The sequence below is a fragment of the Vombatus ursinus genome, unplaced genomic scaffold (genome assembly GCF_900497805.2).
Source record: "Vombatus ursinus unplaced genomic scaffold, bare-nosed wombat genome assembly UNPS02014786.1, whole genome shotgun sequence".
In the NCBI taxonomy this organism is placed as follows: Eukaryota; Metazoa; Chordata; class Mammalia; order Diprotodontia; family Vombatidae; genus Vombatus; species Vombatus ursinus.
Genome location: NW_020954564.1, coordinates 18071216 through 18091348, shown reverse-complemented (window position 1 = coordinate 18091348; position 20133 = coordinate 18071216). Strand labels below are relative to the sequence as shown.

General features: G+C 39.9%; 1 protein-coding gene across 1 annotated transcript in view; it reads right to left on the bottom strand.

The window, feature by feature from the left end:
• Positions 1-20133, bottom strand: part of LOC114046880 (GTPase-activating Rap/Ran-GAP domain-like protein 3) — a 196900-nt gene that overhangs the window by 154291 nt on the left and 22476 nt on the right. The window contains exon 4 of the mRNA XM_027867466.1: positions 17944-18062. Coding sequence (XP_027723267.1) covers positions 17944-18062 — 119 coding nt within the window. The remainder of the gene's footprint in view (positions 1-17943; positions 18063-20133) is intronic.

Below are 20133 nucleotides of genomic sequence, written 5' to 3'. Positions count from 1 at the left end.
ATCCAAAAAGAGATAAAAAAAAAAGAAAGAAAAGGACCTATACGTAAATATTTATAGTAGCTCTTTTCTGGTGGCAAAGAATTGGAAATTGAGGGGATGCCCATCAATTGGGGAATGGCTCAACAAACTGTGATATGTGATTGTGATGGAGTACTATTGTGCTATAAGAAATGATGAGCAAAATGCTCTCAGAAAAACCTGAAAGATTTATATGAGCTGATGCAAAGTGAAATGTATGTGCAATAGCAATACAGTAAGATGATCAGCTGTGAATGACTTAGCTTTTCTCAGCAATACAATGATTCAAGGCAATTCTGAGGAACTTATGACGAAAAATGCTAAATACTGAGCAGCTTGGTGGTCAAGTGGATAGATCACTGGATCTGAAGTCAAGAAGATCTGAGGTCAATCTGACCTCAGATACTTACTAGCTATTTGACCTTGGGCAAGTCATTTAACCTCTATCTGCCAAAGTTTGCTCATTTGTAAAATGGAGATAATAATAACACATACTTCACAGGGTTGTTCTGAGATCAATTAAGATAATATTTGTAAAGTGCACAGCACAATCCCTGGCACACAGTGTATGCTATAAAAATGTTATTTATTATTATTATCATTATTATTATTATTATTATACCATATTGCTTGGTTTCTATCACAATCTCAATGAGTTTTCTAGCTAGGAGCTTCCTTAGGGATGTGGCTCCCTTGAGTCCACCGTGACACTTGCCGTGCACTGTTCCCACACACCCTCCTGATCTCCAGCTACTCTCCTCAGTAGTACCCATGTCCACCCTGCACAACTCCATTTCTGTTCTGTGCTTATGGCATTCTCTGATTTCTCTTCCTTAGAACTGCTTTCTCTGAACCTCTCTATTCTCTTCCTTCTTTTTTCCTACTTCTATCAGGTCACACCAAACTAACTTGATTTCCTTTTTGAAAAGGATTACTAAACTAGTACATGTGGGAAAATGATGGCGATATAGTTTACCTAGATTTTGAAGAAAAGCTTTTGCCAAGATATCTTATATTATTTTAATAGAGAAGATAGATTTAGGACAACTTGGATGGCCAGACTCAAAGAGTGGTTGTCAATAATTCAATATTAGTGTGACATAAAGTGTCTGTACAGTAGAGTTCTAGAGGGATCCATGTATGGCCCTATGTTAACAATTTCATCAATGATCTGGGAGACAGGGGGTAGGCGTGGGGCTATCTATGCCCTAGATATTCAGCATCCAAAAGAACTTGATAGGCTAGAGCATTGGGTCGAATCTAACAATACGGAATTCATTAGAGAAAAAGTAAAGTCTAACATTTGGGTACAAAAAAGTCAACTTCACAAGTATAATATGGTGGAGGCATGATTAGAAAATATCTCTTGTAATGTTTTATGTTTTGTCTTTGCTTTCTCAACGAGTGGAGAAGGAAGATGGTAGGAAGGAAAATATTTAGAACTGAAAATAAAATTAAATTAGAAAAACAAAATAAAAAATTAAATAGTTTCTCTGAAAAAAGATCTGGGGGTTTTAGTGGACTAAAAGCTCAATAGTAGTCAGTAACGTGATGTACAGCCAAAAACACTAATATGATTTTTGGCTATGTGGTGAAAGAAGTATCTTAAGGTTTCCTAGACCCTTGCCCTTCCCCATACGCCCCTTATACACACACATGCAAGTGAGGCTCATTTTTCATTAAAAGATATTGCAAACATCCTCCAGATTTAATTGGCTTGGGACATTATGACTCGGGTCATAGCTATAGTTTCCTGGTCACTTGAGTAAAAAGGGCTGGAGCTTCTCCCTTAGACTTTTGCCCTCAGACTAACAGGGTGACCAATACCAGCACAAAGAAAGCAGCGCTCAGATGACTCAAGGCGATACTTTGGGTGAGCGTCCCTTCCCTGCTATGAATATGCCTTCCCTGTCAGGGTGAAATCAAGCTCCTTTTGTGAACTGTCAGACAGACAATAAGTGTCTCATTTTATTCCAATTTCAGACCTAAACTACCAGAGAACCGGCCTGAATCAGGCCCAGCTCACAATAAGCTCCATTAAGAGAGATAATAGTTTCCAGCATCAGACTTCACCTGGTGTGTCGTGCACAGTTATGGGTAAGGACACTGGTAAGCTGGAGGACATCAAATTTGGGTCAAAACAAGATGGTGAGGGGCAGCTAGGTGGTGCAGTGGAGAGAGCACTGGCCTTGGAGTCAGGAGGACCTGAGTTCAAATATGGCCTCAGACACATTACACTTACTAGCTGTGTGACCTTGGGCAAGTCACTTAATCCCAATTGCCTCACCAAAAACAAACAAACAAACAAAAAAACCCCCCCAAGATAGTGAAGGACACTGAGTTCATGTTATATGAGGACTATTTGGAGGAACAGGGCATGTTTAGCCTGGAGAAGAAGAGATTCAGGGTGGACAGGATAGAAATCTTAGAAATTAAGAGAGAAAAGTATGCATGTGAAGGGCTGAGAGAAGGAAGGATTAGAGTTATTCTGTTTGACCCAAGAAGGGAGAATCAGGAGAACCAGAAGCAATGGGTAGAAGTTATAAAAAAGGCTATTGAGGCTTGATGTTAGTAAAATCTTCCTACTAATTACATCTGTTCAGAATTGGACTGGGCTGCTTTGACAGGTAATATGTTCCTCTGTCCTTGGAAATCTTTGTGCAAATGCTGTATGACCGCTAGTTTGGCACACACTAAAGTGGCGAGCTCTTTGCGTAGGGGTTGGAGTCTATGGCCCCTGAGGTTCCTTCCAATTTTCAAATTCTGTGATTCTGTAATCTTGGAGACCCACGCTACTCGGCCTTTGGTTCACTAATGCTCTGCCTGTTGAAACCCTGTCAACCTCTAATTGAAATTTCACACCCTGAAAAACCTTGTTATGAGTTAGTCAAGGTTTTGACATACCCATGCTCGGGACTGAGAAGATGGAGCTCTGAAGCCCCTTAAAACTTACAGGCTTTTCTAGCAGCCTAGGAGGGAGACAGAAAGTGAGCTGGCCTTCATAAATGGCATCACAAGCTTGTGGCTGACACAGGGTACTTCCACTCCAGGAATATAGACTGCATGCCAGCTGGGGACTGTAGACTAGCACCCTGTTACTCTGTAACAACTGACCACTCACTAGTCCAAGGTTGGCCTCAGAAACATTGGTTATCTTGCCACAAAATTAGGTAAAAAAGAAGGAAAAAAACCTCACATGTTTTAAATAAAGATTAAACTGGGCAAGAAAGCTATTAAGACTCACCCTTCAGTACTCAAAGTCTCATATAATAGATTAGGGGCCTTTAGAAGAAGATTATTTAGTCTAATCTTTTATTTTACAGACAAGGAAACTGAGTCCTAGAAAAATAAAATAACTTGTCCAAAGTCATACAGAAAATTGCAACTAAATCTGTATCCTTAACCCAAATGCCAGGTCATTTTCCCTCCTCAAGAAATTCAGCACCTGGCTTGCCATTTTCCCTTCTCCCCAACTCCTGTCCTTATATTGGAGGACTTTAATATTCACACAGATGCTCCCCCAAGCTCCCTCACTTCCCATTTCCTCAGCCTCTTTATATTCCATGACCCCCTCTTTCACCCTTCCTTAGCCACACATAGGGATGAGGCTGGTGACACTTGGTCTTACCATTCTCCATTAGTTTTCTACTTCCCTAATTAGAAATTGAAGTCCTGGGGCAGCTAGATGGTACAGTGGATAAAGCTCTGGCCTTGGAGTCAGGAGGACCTGAGTTCAAAATCTGGCCTCAGACACTTGACCCTGACCAGCTGTGTGATCCTGGGCAAGTCACTTAACCCTGACTGCCTCACCAAAAAACAAAAACAAAAACCAACCCCCCCCCCCAAAAAAAAAACAAGAAAGAAAGAAATTGACATCCTCGATCTGACCATAACTGCTTATCACTCTATTTCCCCCTATTCATCACCTCTCTGAAGCCTATACTTTGACCTACAGTCCCACTACCCCTTAGTACTTTTTCAAGCCATTGCCTATCTCTGACTTCACTTTCCTTCCTCTCCAATCTTAACCCATAATGAACCATTTCAATTCTACATTGTCCTCTGTTCTTGATTTCTGTTCCCTCCTGCCCTGTTGCTATCTATCTCTTGTCAAACCTCAGCCCTAGATTACTCCCACCATCTGCTTCTTCATCCTACTTCCAAGCTACTAAATTCATTTGGAAGAAATCTCACAACTTTGCTGATTCTCACAAATTCGTATTATTCAACCTCAACTGGAACCTTACTACAGCAAAGCAGTCTTATTTTTTCTTAATCGATTCCCTCTTACTCTTCACAAGAAACTGTATCAGATCCTCTCATTCCTACTTAAGCTCCCCACACCTTCTTCTCTCCCCCTTCTCTCAGCTGAGGACCTCATTGCTTACTTTTTTGAGAAAATGGAGGTCATGTGATTTGAGTTCCCTCTTCTTCCATTCTCTTTATCTCGAAACCTCTTGACATCATCCGCCACTATCTCTTCCTTTCCACCAGTCTCTGACAAAGAGATGGCCCTTCTCCTTGATAAGGTCAGGCACATGGGTGCTTGATCCCCTACCCAACCCTCTCATTTTCTCCAAGAGACTGCATCCTTCATGCCTCTTTCTCATCTTCAACCTGTCCCCATTTATTGGTTTCTTGTCAACATGACACTGTTCTTTCCTGGTTCTCCTTCTGACCACTCCTCAGTCTCCTCTGTGGGCTCATTATCCATATCATGACCCCCTTCCTGTGGATGTTCCCCCAGCCTCTGTTGTAAGCACTCTATGTGCTGTCTCAGTAACCTCATCAGCTCTCTCATCACAGCATCTCTTTGCAGATTATTCAAAGATATCTACATTCATAAATGAAGCATTTATTCAGTGATTACTATGTACCAGGTACTGTGCTAAATGATGGGAATATAGCTTTCAAGGAGCTTAAATTCTAAGGCAAGAAGACAACACCTAAAGGGGATTTGGAAAGGGTGGGGTAGGTACATGCAGAATGATTTAGAGATTGCTGGAGAATAAGATGGAGCATATATGGGAAAGATAAGGCAAAAGCTCACCTATCAGAGCCCAGAGTGGTATGTGTGTGTGTGTGTGTGTGTGTGTGTGTGTGTGTGTGTGTATGTATATATGTATGTAAGTATGTACATATATATCTTTCTCCAGTGATAGTCTTTCCCCTGGGTTTCAATGGCAGACCAACAATTGTTGACTGGACATCTCAAGCTCAAAACTGAACTTATTCTGTATGTCCAAAAGCTGTTCAAAACTGAATTTATTCTGTATCCCCCAAACCCTTCCCTCTTCCAACTTTCTTACTTCTGTCAAAGGTCCTACCATCCTTCCCATCTCCTAGGGATATATAACCTCAGCATTATCCTTAACTCCTCCCTCTCCCTTACCCCAGGTCAGATCAGTTGCCTACCATTTCTACCTTCAGGTCTTTCTCATTCAGCCTTTTCTCTTTACTCACTTAACCAGCTATCACTTCAGTTCAGGTCCTTATCACCTCTTCACCTAGAATCCTGGAAAAGCCTGTTTCAAGTCTCTCACCACTCCAGGACATCCTACATCTGACCATATGCATACATTAATCTATTAACCTCAATGGCTTATAAAGGATAAAATATTTTTATTTATAAAAGTATAACATATATTATATTTGCAAAATATGAAATTTATTTACACATATATACACCTACATATATCCATCCATACATATGTATATATACATATATACACCCACGTATAAACACACATATGTGTATGTGCACACACACGTATATGTTAATGACCTTCAGAACCTAGTCCTAACCTACTGTTCTAACTTCAGCATTTTATTTCCCCTCTTTCCTTTTTCACTCAAGCCAAATGGACTTTCCCTCTTTTCCTAATAGACTTCCATTCCACTTCCTGACTATGTGCCTTTCCGTTGACCATCCCACATACCTGGAAAGCACTCTCTCTTTATCTCCATCTCAGAGTCCTTCTATTCCTTCAGGATAGCTCAAACAACATCTCCTAGTCTTCCCTCTCCCAAACTACCTTATATTTAACTATTTTGTACATATTTATATTCACTTTCTGTTCAGGCTGCATATATTTATATAAGTAGTTATCTCCTTCGTTAGAATATGAACTCCCTGTGAGTGGGGATTGTTACATTCTTTATTTCCCCAGCACCTGGCACACAGCCTAGCATATAGTAGGTGCTTAATAAATGCTTGCTGACTATTTCAGTGCTCTTTCCACTATGCCATACTACCACTGATGAAGGAAAGGAAAGGATACAGACTAGACTTATGACTTCACTGATACAGAGAATTCCCAGATAAAAGAAATTCTCTCTACCAATGCAGGCTGACATCATCTCTGAAACTTCTAGTCTCAGACAGTTGCCTAGAGCATGGAGCCATTAAGTGACTTGCCCAGGCTCACACAGTCAGGATTTGTCAGAGGCAGAACTTGAACCCAGGTCTTCTTGGTTTCCAGGACAGCTCTTTATCCACTATGCCATGCTGTCCTTTTGAAGGCAAGCTCACCCAGAGAGAAGTGATCATGCCTGAGCAGTATGTATGTTCAGTAGAGCAAAGGTAGATCCAGGAGGGCAAAATATCACCAATGTTGTTATACAGAAATGGTGACCATAAGTTTCTAATTTTTATCTTTTGAGGGAATAATATATAAACAGAGTAATGAAAGTGATAGATAATGAATAAACCATATGGGATTCAGAAAGTTTATATTCTTCGTAAATACTTTGCCTGGAAATGTATTTGATGAAAGTTGGGCAGACAGAATTTTAGAGCTAAAGAGAAACTTAGCAATCACATCTATAGTTAAGTTTTGTTATTAGTTACTTGATTAGAAAAAGTAATCCATCCTTGTCTGCTCCTCATGATCACCACTTAAAAGAGCACCCTGGGAAAGAAAGAATTCAAGCAAGTGGAGGCTCTGGCAGGGTTTTAAGGGAGACAGATGCTTTGAAAAATTGCCTCGTGCTGCCATCTGGTGGCCACACTAAGAGTTATGAGGACAAAGCTGAGCAGCATAGGGTCTTCATGGTGAAAAGCAAAAATGACTTTTCATATAACAATAATAATAATATTGTAAAACTTAAAGCTGTAAAAGAATTGTTTTATAAGATACAAAATTAATAGTAAAAAATAACAGTAAAATTAATGTAATAGCACTAGGAACTGCTCATGATGGAGGTTACTCTGAATGTTACCAAAATATTCGTTGCTTAATGTCTTGATTCATTCAATATAGTGTCATGTTTATCTTTAAAAGAACTCATGTGAGTTAACATAATATTTATTATTATTGACACCACACTTCAAGAGAGAAGCAATAACAAACTAACACCCCAACTAAAGTGCAATATAAGAACAGGGCTCTAGGTATCCTAGCAACAAATGCTCACTTTGCATCTAGGGCAGTGATCCCCAAATCTTTTTGATTATACACCCCTATCAGCAAAAAAAAACTGAGCACCTTCCTCCTCCTTATTTATTAATTTAATTTACTTCCTAGAAATTAAACACACTTACTAATTATTATTTATTAGTTTACTTATTTACTTATTAGAAATTAAACACAAGTGCTAATAATTATATACACTATAAAACTGATAGAAATAGAAATTAACAAAATGTAAGGATGAAATATTTGATCCTAAAGTCACTAGGGAGCTACTGGGGTTTATTGAGAAGGTGAGTGACATGGTTGGATCTGTGCTTAAGGAAAATAACTAAGCTGTGTGGGGCATTGACTTGGAAAGGGGAAAAACTTGAGACAGGGAGAATACCTAGGAAAACATCACAATAGTTCAGGTGAGAGATAATTAAGGTTTGAATTTGGGATGGCAATGTGTGAGTAGGGAGGAGGGACAAGCCTAAATGTGGTTTTGTTGGAAAACAAGTCCTAGAATTGACTACTGAAGCAAGGGTAGGATTCACTCAGTTTTCCCACCCACCTATTGGTTAATCACATCCAATCTGGGCTAAGTCTACCCCTAAGCAAACCCCCAATTTGAATATCTTTGATTTAGAGGACCAGGATGAGCTTCATCTGCATGAAGAAGATGGATAGTTTGGTTCATAAGTAACATTATGTAAAATAAGGGAAGAAAGGGATCCATGAGGCAGGAGTAAACAAGACAGGGAGAAAAAGATGGGAGAAGCCTGGGTTTCACACATAGTTATACCTCCTAGGGCAACAGGCATAATAAGGATTTGAAACTAGTATAAAAAGGGTAAAAATTTCTAAGTATAAAAGGAAAAAAAAGATATCAACAAGTCAATTACCTCTATATAAAAGAGAGGCTGTACCATGTAAGGAAAGAATTTGAAGTCTGAGCACCTGGGTTTGAATCTTGGTTGTGGTACTTACTACCTCTTGGACCCTGAACAAGTCACTTAAGTTTCTGGGTCTCAGGTTCTTCATCTGAAAAATGAGGAGGTTGGACTAGATGACCTTCAAAGTTCCTTCCTGTTCTAAATCTATGTTCATACCAAGATAAATGTCTTTTTTTCTTTTCTTTTCTTTCTTTCTTCCTTTCTTTCTGAACAAGCCATAAAATAACATGATACTTAAGCTTATGATACCTAACTTTATTTAGAGGGAAAAATTTTTATTCATTTTCCATGGACAATGTTATAGAAAGGGGTTTGATCTGAAGTTCAGGTCTCTCTTAGAGAAGAACCTGGATATAGGCTCCAGCTCTTGGGGATGGAGAGCCACTTGTTTCACTTTAGGATCTGACAGGGATGCTGCATTTTCACTCAGGACCTGGGACCACAGTCACTGACTCTTGAGAAGAAATGACAATAATGTCAAATGTGATTTATTCAATCACAGTAACCTTATCGACAAGGTTCTTGTCTCCAACACTGGACTCTAAAGTCAACTCCTCAACCTCAGAAGTAAAGACTTGAAAAACCCACTCTCTCCTCAACTCCAGCTTGGGATGGTGGTGCTGGTGAACCTGGTGTTGACTAGGAGAAAGCTACCAGCAGAACCAACAGGGTGGAGAATATCAGGGTCTCTCAGCCTGGGACAGTGTAGGTATAAGGAAAATAGAAGAAAGAACGTCATAAATACAGGTATTTATTTACATGTAATATTTTGGTACATAATGGAAGGTTTTAGTCTTCATGCTGAAAATAATGTACACTGTTTTTGAGGTTAATTAGTGAATATCTCAGTGGCCTCCTAATTCACAGTATGGTACGATGAAAAGAGCATTGGACTTAAGAGCAAGACTTTATGCCTCTACGTACTAGTGGTGGAAAAATGACTACCTTTCTGAAATTGTGACTACCTTTCTGAAATTGTTTTCTCTTCTACAAAATGAAAGGCTAAGATCTATTCCTGCTCTAGCATTCTATGTTCTAAGAAAAGGACATGATTGCTACAGTCAAGTATTTGAAGGGTTGTCAGGTGGAAGAGGGATTAGACTTGTTTAGCTTTGTTATGGAGGGCTCCCAGCTTTGCCCTCCTTGCTGGTATCATGGCTAGGAACTGCTATTCTGCAGCTATGGAGAAGGGCTGATAGAAGTATCTGCCCTACCAGGCTCCAGTCAATATAGGAATGTTCCCTAAGGGATCCTGTTTTCAAAAGGAATAGGACTTTCTCGATTCAACAATGTAATTCCCACTGATTCAAGTGGACTAGACAGAGAAGTGATTTTCTCTTCATATAATGCTGTCAGACTTCACTTGATCCAATCTGTCTCCTTCCAGCAGCTCAGCTGGCAAGAAAATACACTATAAGTTTTAAAGTGAGGCAGAGGTATAGCTTTGGAGCCTAACTGTGGGGCTCGTGACTAACAGCATGTGACCTGGTTTGACCAGGAGTATATTATGCACAGCTTTTGCAGTTTGGTTCTTGACCTTCCTTCCAGTCTCTCTTTTCTTCTGGTAGGTGACAAAAAAGTCACTTCTAGGAGCTGCTTTCTGTTCCATGAGGAAACAGCTTCTTGACTTTGCTCCCAGCCTTCCTTTACTCCGAGTTAAATAGAAAAGTGGAAGCTGAGCCCTGTTCTCCTTGTGTTCTACCACCTTTCTTCCTCTGTCTCTTTTAGCAGTTGCAAGGTCCGTGTGTAGGTGTGTTCAATTGGGTCTAGGAGAGGTAATCCATTGTACTCTTCTTTACAAGAAAAACTGAATGCCTAATATGTTTAGAAATATGACTAAGGATTCTACTTTTCTTACACGAATGTATTAGAATGTTCATTACTAAGAATTTCTACCTTGTACCTTCACAATATCTCTTGCATACAAAACTTTCTCTTCACTTGCATGGTCTTCATCACCCCTGATCTATTTTAATAGCCTGTTAATCGGTCTCCCCCACCAGGGTAGTCTGTATGCCAAAGGTCACCATTATATAACTCTCTAGAGCAAAATTATAGTTATCTTGTAGAGCTTTGCAATATAATGGAGCTCATCAGGAGTAGCCCCTGATCAGTCCCATTACAGAAGGCACACTATAATCAAGGTCTAAAAAGATCTCTAGAGTCATGGCCATCAACAAATTTGGGGATACAGTAGTTAATGGAAGTAGGGGATCTCCTCTTTCAGTAGAGAAGTTTCCTAACATCTTGACATCAGAAGGCAGAACCGGCAGTGGAACAAGGGGAATGGGTTGCTTTGGAGGGCAGTGGGTTTTCCTTCTCTAGATTCTGTCTGAGCTATGAGTGGATGACCACTTGTTGGAGACATTGGAGAAATTATTCTTGGTCAGGTCTGAATTGGCCTGTAATGGCCTCTGAGGTCCTTTCCAACTCTGAGGTTCTGTGAAAGGATACACTGGTGGCAGCAAAAGAGACATCAATGATTGATTTGGCTGAGTCAGAGTCTCTCATTCTCAATTTAATCATCTACAAAATCAAGGGGCAGGAAAAGGCAGTATCATGTGGTGAAAAGAATAATGGTTCTGGAGTAAAAAGACCTACATTCAAGAGGCTCTGGCACTTAACTCTCTGTGTAAGCTTTAACAAGCCATTTCATCCTTGTGGTCCTGTTTTCCCATTTGTAAAGCCAAAGTGTTGAATGACATGACCTCCAAGACCCTCCTAGTTCGAAAATTCTGTGATCCTATGACTAAATGATTTCCAATGTTTCTTCTAATGCTCACGTTTTATATTGCATGTTTTCACATTCTATGTTCTAGGTTTTCACATCATTAGCTCTCAACAACAAATAACTTTCAAGGATAGATGTAGTCTTGGAAGGTGCAGCTTGTAAGCAGCTGTTGCTGAAGGTGAAAATACCAAGACTCATCACAACCTCTGCCTGGGTGCTTCCTGGTTGTGAACTTGGAAGCAGTTTAACAATGGATCAGCAAAAGCATGTCATATGTTAAGAGGACAATGAGACTCAGGGAAGAAGTTCCAGTAGGGCCCAAGAACAAACACCCAAGGACAACTATCACTGGGGGTCTCAAACCACTGCAATTACAGTGTGACTTCTCAAACTTAAATTAAATTCAATAAACAGTGATTAAGCTCCTGCTATGTATAAGGCCCATCTATATTCAAATGGCACAGTTCCTGCCCCCAATCTAATAGGGGAAGACATATCTGTATGCAAATAAGCAAAACACAAGGTGAGAGACTGAGTCAAAGTACCCTTAGAAAATCTGAGGAAGAAGAGATTACTTTCAGTTGGGAGGGATCAATGGAGGAGGAGGCACCGAGGTAAGAAGAAGTTTCGACAGGGAAGAGAAGAATGTGTGATTCAAGTTTGGGATGGGGCAGGGGAGCATACTTGAATGTATGGAAGCAGAAAGGGCAGGGTAGGGTAGTAGGCCAGTTTGGCTAAAAAGTAAAGTAGGCATATAGAAGAATAGTGTGAATTAAGTATGAGTAGGTCAAAGTAAAACTATGGAGATGCCAACGGTAACAAGAAGCACTTATTATGGCAACATAAAGGGAAACAAAAGACAAAAACAATTATTCAAGCCTTCCCTGGAGACCTGGGAGATGCCTCAAGTAAAGAGATACACAGCTGCTAGATAACTGGAGGAGGGAGCCTGAGTTAACAACTACAGGAATCAAGAAAAACCTTCTATAGGAAGAGGCACCTGGGCTACGTTTGTGTTTTATCCTACAGCAACAGAAAATCATAGAAGGTGGTTGAGCATAGGAGTGACATGATGACTTGAGTTCAAATACCAGCTTTGTACTATTTAATTCTTCCTAGATGTGACTTTGGACAAGATCCTTCTCTACTCTGGGCCTTAGTTTCCCCAACAATAAAATGAAGAGCTGGGTTACCCTGAGTGATGTACAAGGGCACAGATTCAACTATCACCTCTACAAGGTAACAGTCATTTGAGATGACTCAACTATGTACGTTCAGCCCTGATCTATCTGTTGATCTCTAGTCCCATATAATTAACTCCCTGCTGGACATCTGGAGATGTTTTGTTGGCACCTCAAGCTCAACATTTCCAAAACAGAATTCATTACATTTCCTTCAAAATCTATTCCTCCTCCAAAATTACCTAGTTTTGTTGAAGGTATCACCATTCTTCCAGTCAACCAGATCCATAACCTTGGAGTCATCCTTCATTCTTCCTTCTCCCTCAGTACTTCTTCCACCCCTCCAGTTAGCTGCCAAGTCTTATTGTTTCTACCTTCACAATATCTCTTGCATACAAAACTTTCTCTTCACTTGCAAGGTCTTCATCACCCCTGATCTGGTCTATTTTAATAACCTGTTAATCGGTCTCCCCCACCAACAGCCTCTCTCCTCTCCAAACTATCCTATAGCTACCAAACCAATATTCCTAAAACACAGATCCGACCATGTCATTTTTCCACCAAAAAACAAAACAAAACAAAACAAAACAAAAAACCTTCATTGACTCCCTGTTAGCTCTAGGACAAAATAAAAAATTCAGAGCCTGGTATTTATAGGTCTCCACAATACAGGTCCCAACTACCCTTCCAATCCTATTTTCCATTACTTCCCTTCCTGCACTTTCTGCTCCTGTCAAACCAACTGTTCCCCACATAAGACATTCCATCTCTGCATCTTTGCTTAGGATGTCCTATGTCTTAGAATGCATCAATGCACTTCTTCCTCTCAGAATCTCTAACTTCCTTCAACATACAGCTCAAGTGTGATGGCCCACAAGAAGCTTTTCTTGGTTTTCCCAATTATTACTGTTCTCTACCTCCTGGAGTTACTTTGAATCAATTTTATATTTACTTACCTGGGTACTTGTATTCTCTGATACAATTTGAGCTCCTTATGAACAGTAACTTTAATTTTTATCTTTATGTTCTTAGTGCCTTGCACAGTGTCCTATATATAATAGCTGCTCAATAAAGATCTACTGGATTGAAGTATAATTATTTATGTGAAATATGGATTAGAAAGGGAAGAAAGTAGAGGCAGGGAAAAAACTCAGGAGGTTATTACAATAGTCCAGGGGAGAGCTAATAAAATTTGGAAGCAGGGTAGTAACAGTGAAATAGAGAGGAAGGAGCAGTATTTCAAAGGTAGAATCAATAGGACTTGGCATGGCCTAGATGTTGAGGGCAAGGGAGTAGAAGGAGACAAAGAGAGCATAGGATTATGGGAGGATGGTGGTTATCAACAGAAAAAGGGGAGCCGTGAGAAGAGATGATCAAAAGTTCAGTTTTTGACATTCTAAGTTTGAGATGCTACAGGAACATCCTACTGGACATGTGCAGTGGGCAAATGGAAATGCAAGACTGGATCATAATGAGAGATCATAAGAAAATATGTAGATCTGGGTATCATATGAAGACATGAAGTCATGGGAGGGCATGAGATTTCTGAGAGAGAAAGAAAAAGGTTAAGGACATTACCCTGGAGGACATCAACGCTTTAGGGGTTGGAGGAGGAGGATAAGCTAGTGAAGGTCTGAGATTGCCAAGAAGCAGTCACACTAGGTAGGAAAATTGTAAAAGGCCAATGTTTCATACATCAGCAATGGGTGCATTGCCTCTTCCTCTGTTACATGAGGAAGTGGGGCTGCACAGAGTGGGCAGAAACACTGTTGTAATCTCCCAGGGTTATGTTCACATTCCTCCCTCCCCATCCTGGCATTGAGCTGCTCAGTGCTCACTACCTCTGTACCACATAGTGCCCTTGAATTATGACAATTTTTGATACTGATATTGTGGAGTTTTCATGCAGGTTAGCACTCTCACACTACTGCATGATTTTCTTTTTTTTTTTTTTTTAATTTTAGCTGGGCCACAAGGAGAGAAGGAAAAGGGGGAAAGCAGAAAACTCTCAGAAGGGCAAACAAGGTCTCTCTCCTGTTAAATGATAAACGAAGAACAGTCATGTTTTCCTTGTCAGAATAAAGATTAAATTAAATGCAACCCTGCAGAGAAATAAAGCCCATAGGTGCTTTGACACCTGGCAAAGCTGCCCAAGGGGCCTTGGTATGTAGACAAAGCCTAATAAACAAACTCAGGACAAACAAAGGAAGATTCAGAGTGTCATTATCATCTTCATTTCAGCTCCCCCTCCACATTTCACAGAAAACTGCCACTAAGGGGTTTGCTCAAGCAATCCTTAAATACCTTGAAGGTTTCAGCTGTGAGAGCAAGCATAAGGCCCAAAAGCATTTCTTCACCAACAGCTTGTTCCTGCTGTTATCATTTCTGCTTCTAACTCCTTCATTTTCTCACTGATTGATTGAGAGTCCCTTGGCAGCTCATTCCCCATCCTCCTTTCTACCCTTTTCCTGATACTTAAAATACTTCTGAAAAGAAGCCTTCCATTACCTATAACTTCCCCAAAGTTTCCACTTTTCATGTTTGTCTTTTAAACCTATTGCTACCTTCTTATGCCTTGCAAGGAGTAAGCACTCAACGATATAATTTTTTCCTTTTCTCTTTTGCATGCTAAGATAACCGCTCAAAAAGCAATTTAGTGAACATCTACTAAGTATTTTAAGAATTAGACTCTTCTCTCAAGGGGCTTAGAATCTCATTAGAAAAACAAAAGATATACCCATACAATAAATAGGTGAGCTAGTGCCAAAATGAGTAGTATAAAGAGAGAAAAATAATAATAGTAGCTTCCATTTATATAGCCCACATTGTGGGTTCTTTTTTTTTGAAGAATGACTGTGGTAGTCAGGCAAAAGTCTGAAATTCTATTTCTATTTCCTATGCAGATTAACTCTAATTCCTCTGTCACTTAGTTAGTTTTACCAGGAGACCACTGCCACATCAAACTGCCTCCTACTGCACTAGCTCTTCAAGTCTGATTAACCAGTCTCACTGACTTAAGTTTTTTTGTTTTGTTGTTGTTGTTGTTGTTTTTTGGTTAGGCAATGGGGTTAAGTGACTTGCCCAGGGTCACACAGTTAGTAAGTGTTATGTGTCTGAAGCCAGATTTGAACTCAGGTCTTCCTGAATCCAGGGCTGGTGCTCTATCCACTATGCCACCGAGCTGCCCCCTCACTGCCTTAAGTTCAAGCAGCATGCCAACACTACCTTCTCCCATCCTCTCACCTTCATTCTTATCAACCCTATTCTTTCCCAGGCCATCTCCAACCTAATTCACCCTGGCTAACTCATTCATTTCTGACCTTGGGAACACATTCTTTATTCTCAGTAACTCTCCTACACCTGCAAACTTTTCAACCAACATAACTTTCCATTTCTTGATTTAATGAAAATTTCTTTCTCCTCTGAGCTTACTGCATCCTCTGTAACTCTTCCCATCGGAGGCTACTCTCTTATCACATTAAGTCTACTCTCTCCCCCAAGTCTTCCCCTCACTCACAAAGCCAGAAGGGGTGGGAATAGTCTTTGCTCCCTAATTAAGGTTCTAGTCCATTTCTCTACTTCCTCTTTTGAGGCTCATGGAATGAGCTTACACCACCCTAACCCCATGCTAGTTGCTATTATTTACTGATCTTCAAGTTATTCTTCCAGTACTTGTAATGCCTTCTATACTTGAATCACACAATGTTCCTTGCCCTTATCCTCAGGGACTTCAGGATTCATGATGAAGACCTAGCAACCTCCTCAACTCCATGACCTGCATTTCTGCCCTACTTCAGGAAGAACAGAACTGGCTGAACTACATTAGAGAAATTGCAAGCATTTTCAGTGAACATTGCTCTCTGTCACAAAAGCCCATCTTTTTAATACTGTTGCTGTATGGTGGTAAACCACAGAACATAACAACCTCACAAGAAATCAAAACTGCAAGTGCCCAAAGGGCAATCTGTAGATGTTTGGTGGGTGTGAACAACCTACAAAATATGTCGACAATGACTTTGGGATGAGAAGTGACATAAAAGACAGCATCAAGGACATGTATGACTAGAAGAAATGATGAGTAGGTCATGTAATGAAAGTAAGGGATAATAGCCTGGAAAGTCACACTGTTATCTGTGAAATACTAAAAGATCCAAAGGAAGGCCTCTAGTGCGCTGGAGTGATGATCTTTTATGGAGATTTTATAGAGGGATATGGACAAGAGCTACAATGAATGAGAATGAGAAGGTATGGATAACTGTGATCTGCACTGGTGAAGGGACTGTCCACCCAAATATGATCACAGATCCCTTGAAATGGCTAAACAATCAGATCAGATTGGTCACTAAGGTTTCTTTCAGGTCTAAAATTCTTTATCTTTGAATATAACTTGTTTCCAAAGAGATCAAGATAAAAAGCTGCATGTAGTTATGTGTAACCAACTTAAATTTTAACAACTACATGGATGGAACTGTTCCGACTGCATAAACACAGTTGTTAAAATTCAAGTAGCTGACGGGTAACTACCTGCATGCTTCATAAATAATGGGGACAAATTTTCATGTGTGGCTTGGGGGGGTCCAGCTACATCTCACAGTCATTTTCAATTCATTTTTCAACTTCCTGTCCCTTAGGAATCTAATCACATCTAAGCTGATCCATTGTGATTATTCAATAAGTCTCCTCCATTGATGAACCAACATCATTTTCTAATGGGTTGCTTCACTAGAGACAATTTTACTCTAAGAAGCTGACAGTTTCACTGATGTACACTAAGAATAATGCCATCTTCCCTCTGGCTGTCATCTGCATCTCCCTCCTACCATGGAACCTTGTCTGAAAGGTAAGTTTTTACCTTATCCTGCTGGAACCCAGGACCTGTGTGACACTGGCCTCACTAACTCTGATAAGTGAGCTTTTGCCTTATTTTTCTGGGACCCAGACCCCCATGCCATGCTGATGCTTGCATACAAAATGCCTCCCACTTCCACCATCACTTTTTTTGTCACTTTCCCTCATTAGAATCAAAGCTTCTTAAGGGCAGGGGTGGATCGGCTTGCTTGTATTTGTATTCCCAGTTCTTATCACAATGCCTTGCAGATAGTAACACTTAATAAATGCTCTCATATTCTCTTCTCCCTCTCCCTCTTTCTCATACAACCATCAAACCCCTAGAGCCCATGAAGTCTGGTTGTCAGTGTCCCCATCTGCAAAATCAATGGAATGGTCTCGGAGATCCTTTCCAGCTCTAAGACTACACTTCTGCATTTCTAGACTGGGTGAGGCAGCTACCAGGTGTACTAGCCTCACAAGAATGAGAAATAGTAGTCCACAACTAAGCTCCAGTTTTGGGCAGCAATGTCTAGTAGTAAGTAAGGGTCAAAGGCCTTTACACAAAGGTGCCTAAGTTCCTATCTGAGCCAACTCAAACTTAATCTGATTCTAAACTCCTGGGAACGGCATTATTCCTAGGGGGTTTGGTTTTTTTTTGTTGTTGTTTGTTTTACACATGGAGGCATTCAATTAATACTTGTTGAATGAATATAATATAATGAATATAAGAATGAATGAATACATAATGAATGAATGAATATAAGAAGTCAAACTTTGAAAAATATCATAAAACTGAGGGTACAATCTAGACTTCAATCATTTTCAGTACTTACTGTTTTTCTCCAGAGAATTGCCCGGTATTGAGGGACACGTTGATTGTTCTGGTCAGAAAGTGCCACTGATAGAAAGAAAGGGCTTTTCTCTATATCAGTGCCAACGTAATTCTGATGAACTGGAAAAGAAATGTATTCAGAATTGCAGAGTTACAATCTGCCCTTTCATTTTTCTTTTTTATTCTAGCATCCTGTGAGGCAAGGCTAGCCCACAAACCTACCTGCTATCTTCATACCTGAATGCTGTCAAACATCAGAAGACAGATTTCATATTAAACTTCTTTTACTACAAGTTTTCTACCTGTTTTCATAACTCTGAATTACCCTTTATCTGGCAAGAAAATTAACTGAAATCATAAAATTTTTAGATCTAAAAGGGACCATTACAGGTTGCTTATTAATGAAGAAAATGAGGTTAAGAGAGGTTAAGGGGCTTACTTACTAAGAGAGGTTAAGGTTACAAATCTGGTTGGTGGTGGAGCCGGGCTCAGAGGTCAGGTCTCAGGCTGGACATCCATTGCTTGCCCCACCGTAGCACCCTCCCTTCCTCCTTCATTTTTAATCTACTCTTTACTCTAATACCTTTACTACTCCACTGCATTTTAAAATATCTTGTTTCTACCTGATCCAATTTTCTCACAAATTAAAAATATTCATCTTTCTCTGAAGAAAGTTTAAGCAACTATGAGTGTTCATCAAACCTTAATATATTCTTTGAAGGCAGGTACCAGGTCTGCAGTATTTTCTCTTCTTTTGGTATTTAGTCTATCATGTGACTTTAGTTCTTCAGTAGATCTGTGATCTCTTCATGGTGCATACTAAGTGATACTTTCTTCTATTGATGGAAAACCCAACCCATTCAGACCTTCTCAGTCTGTGTAAGTCTTGTTCAAATCTTTCCATAAAACAATTTAAATTCAAGAAATGTTTATTAAGCATAGACAGTGTCCAAGGCACAAAGACAGATATAACATATACCTTTGTCTCTAGGAGCTTATAATTCAATCAGTTGGGAAGGGCACATACAAAAATAACTGCATGACACAAAGGAGTGAGATAAGGGCAAAGGAGAGATTCTGGTACGAGAAATGTGAAGCGAGGAGAGATAACTTTCATAAGGCAGGGGTGTCAGGGAAAGCTTCATGAAGGAGGAGGCATCCGAGTTGGAGCTTAAAGGCAAGGAGAGACTTCCAACAGTTGGAAATGGAGTGAGTAGGTAGGTAGGAAGGAAGGAAGCAGAGGGGACAGTGTGAGTGCAGGTAGAGAGTTGAGAGAGCAGGATGAGAATATGGGGATGGAGCGTAGTCCATTTTGGCAGGAACATGGAAAGGAAGTTTCGTGTGAAGGCTACACAAGTAGAAAGCCTGGACCCATGCTATGTGTTAAATGCCAGAGAATAGATTTTCTACTTTATTTGACAGTCAATGGAGAGTTAGTGACTCAGAGAGTCTGGTTCTGTGTTTGCAATCTGTTCTCTGGTAGGAAGTTAAGCCATTTCTTAAATTGTTGATTTCTTCAGAGTATTAAGAGAATATGTAACCAGCTGCTACTTTATGCCCAAAACAGCACCCTGGGGGCATGAAAGAATTAAAGGAACATCCCTAAGAAGCCAGCTACACCCTCTCCCTTTCTCTGGTCTTCTAATCTTTCTGGCATTATGATGATTTCTTCATTTCCTACTCCTTCCATCATTAATCGCAGCCCCTCATACAGGTTCTTCCTCTGCATTCAAACATGCCCCTCACTAGTACCAACTCCAGCTTCACATGACCTCCTTCACCCATTCCCATCTACAATTTCATGGAGCATTTTGTTTACTATTTATCAAGGAGATACAAAATACAAAGTGTACATAGAATATGCTACATTATACGTGATACTCAATTCTATAGATTAACAGTCTTTTTTCAACACAGTCTATTTCCATCCTACCTTTTCAACCACACAATCTGCCTTTTAACCCTTCATTTCCAGAGCAAAAATTACTGGTTAAGATTCACATAAGTGGTCTTTTCCCCCCTGAAATTCTGAAATGAACCTTTAATTTTATAAAGTTCATCTTTAACCTTGAAATCAGTGTTCTGAAATGTTTCAAATGCAACAAACTGATCAAGTGAGTTTAATGCAGGTTTACCTAAATTATATCAAAGCTTTCTTTTTTTTCGTTTTAAGTCAGTTCAAATGTCCATT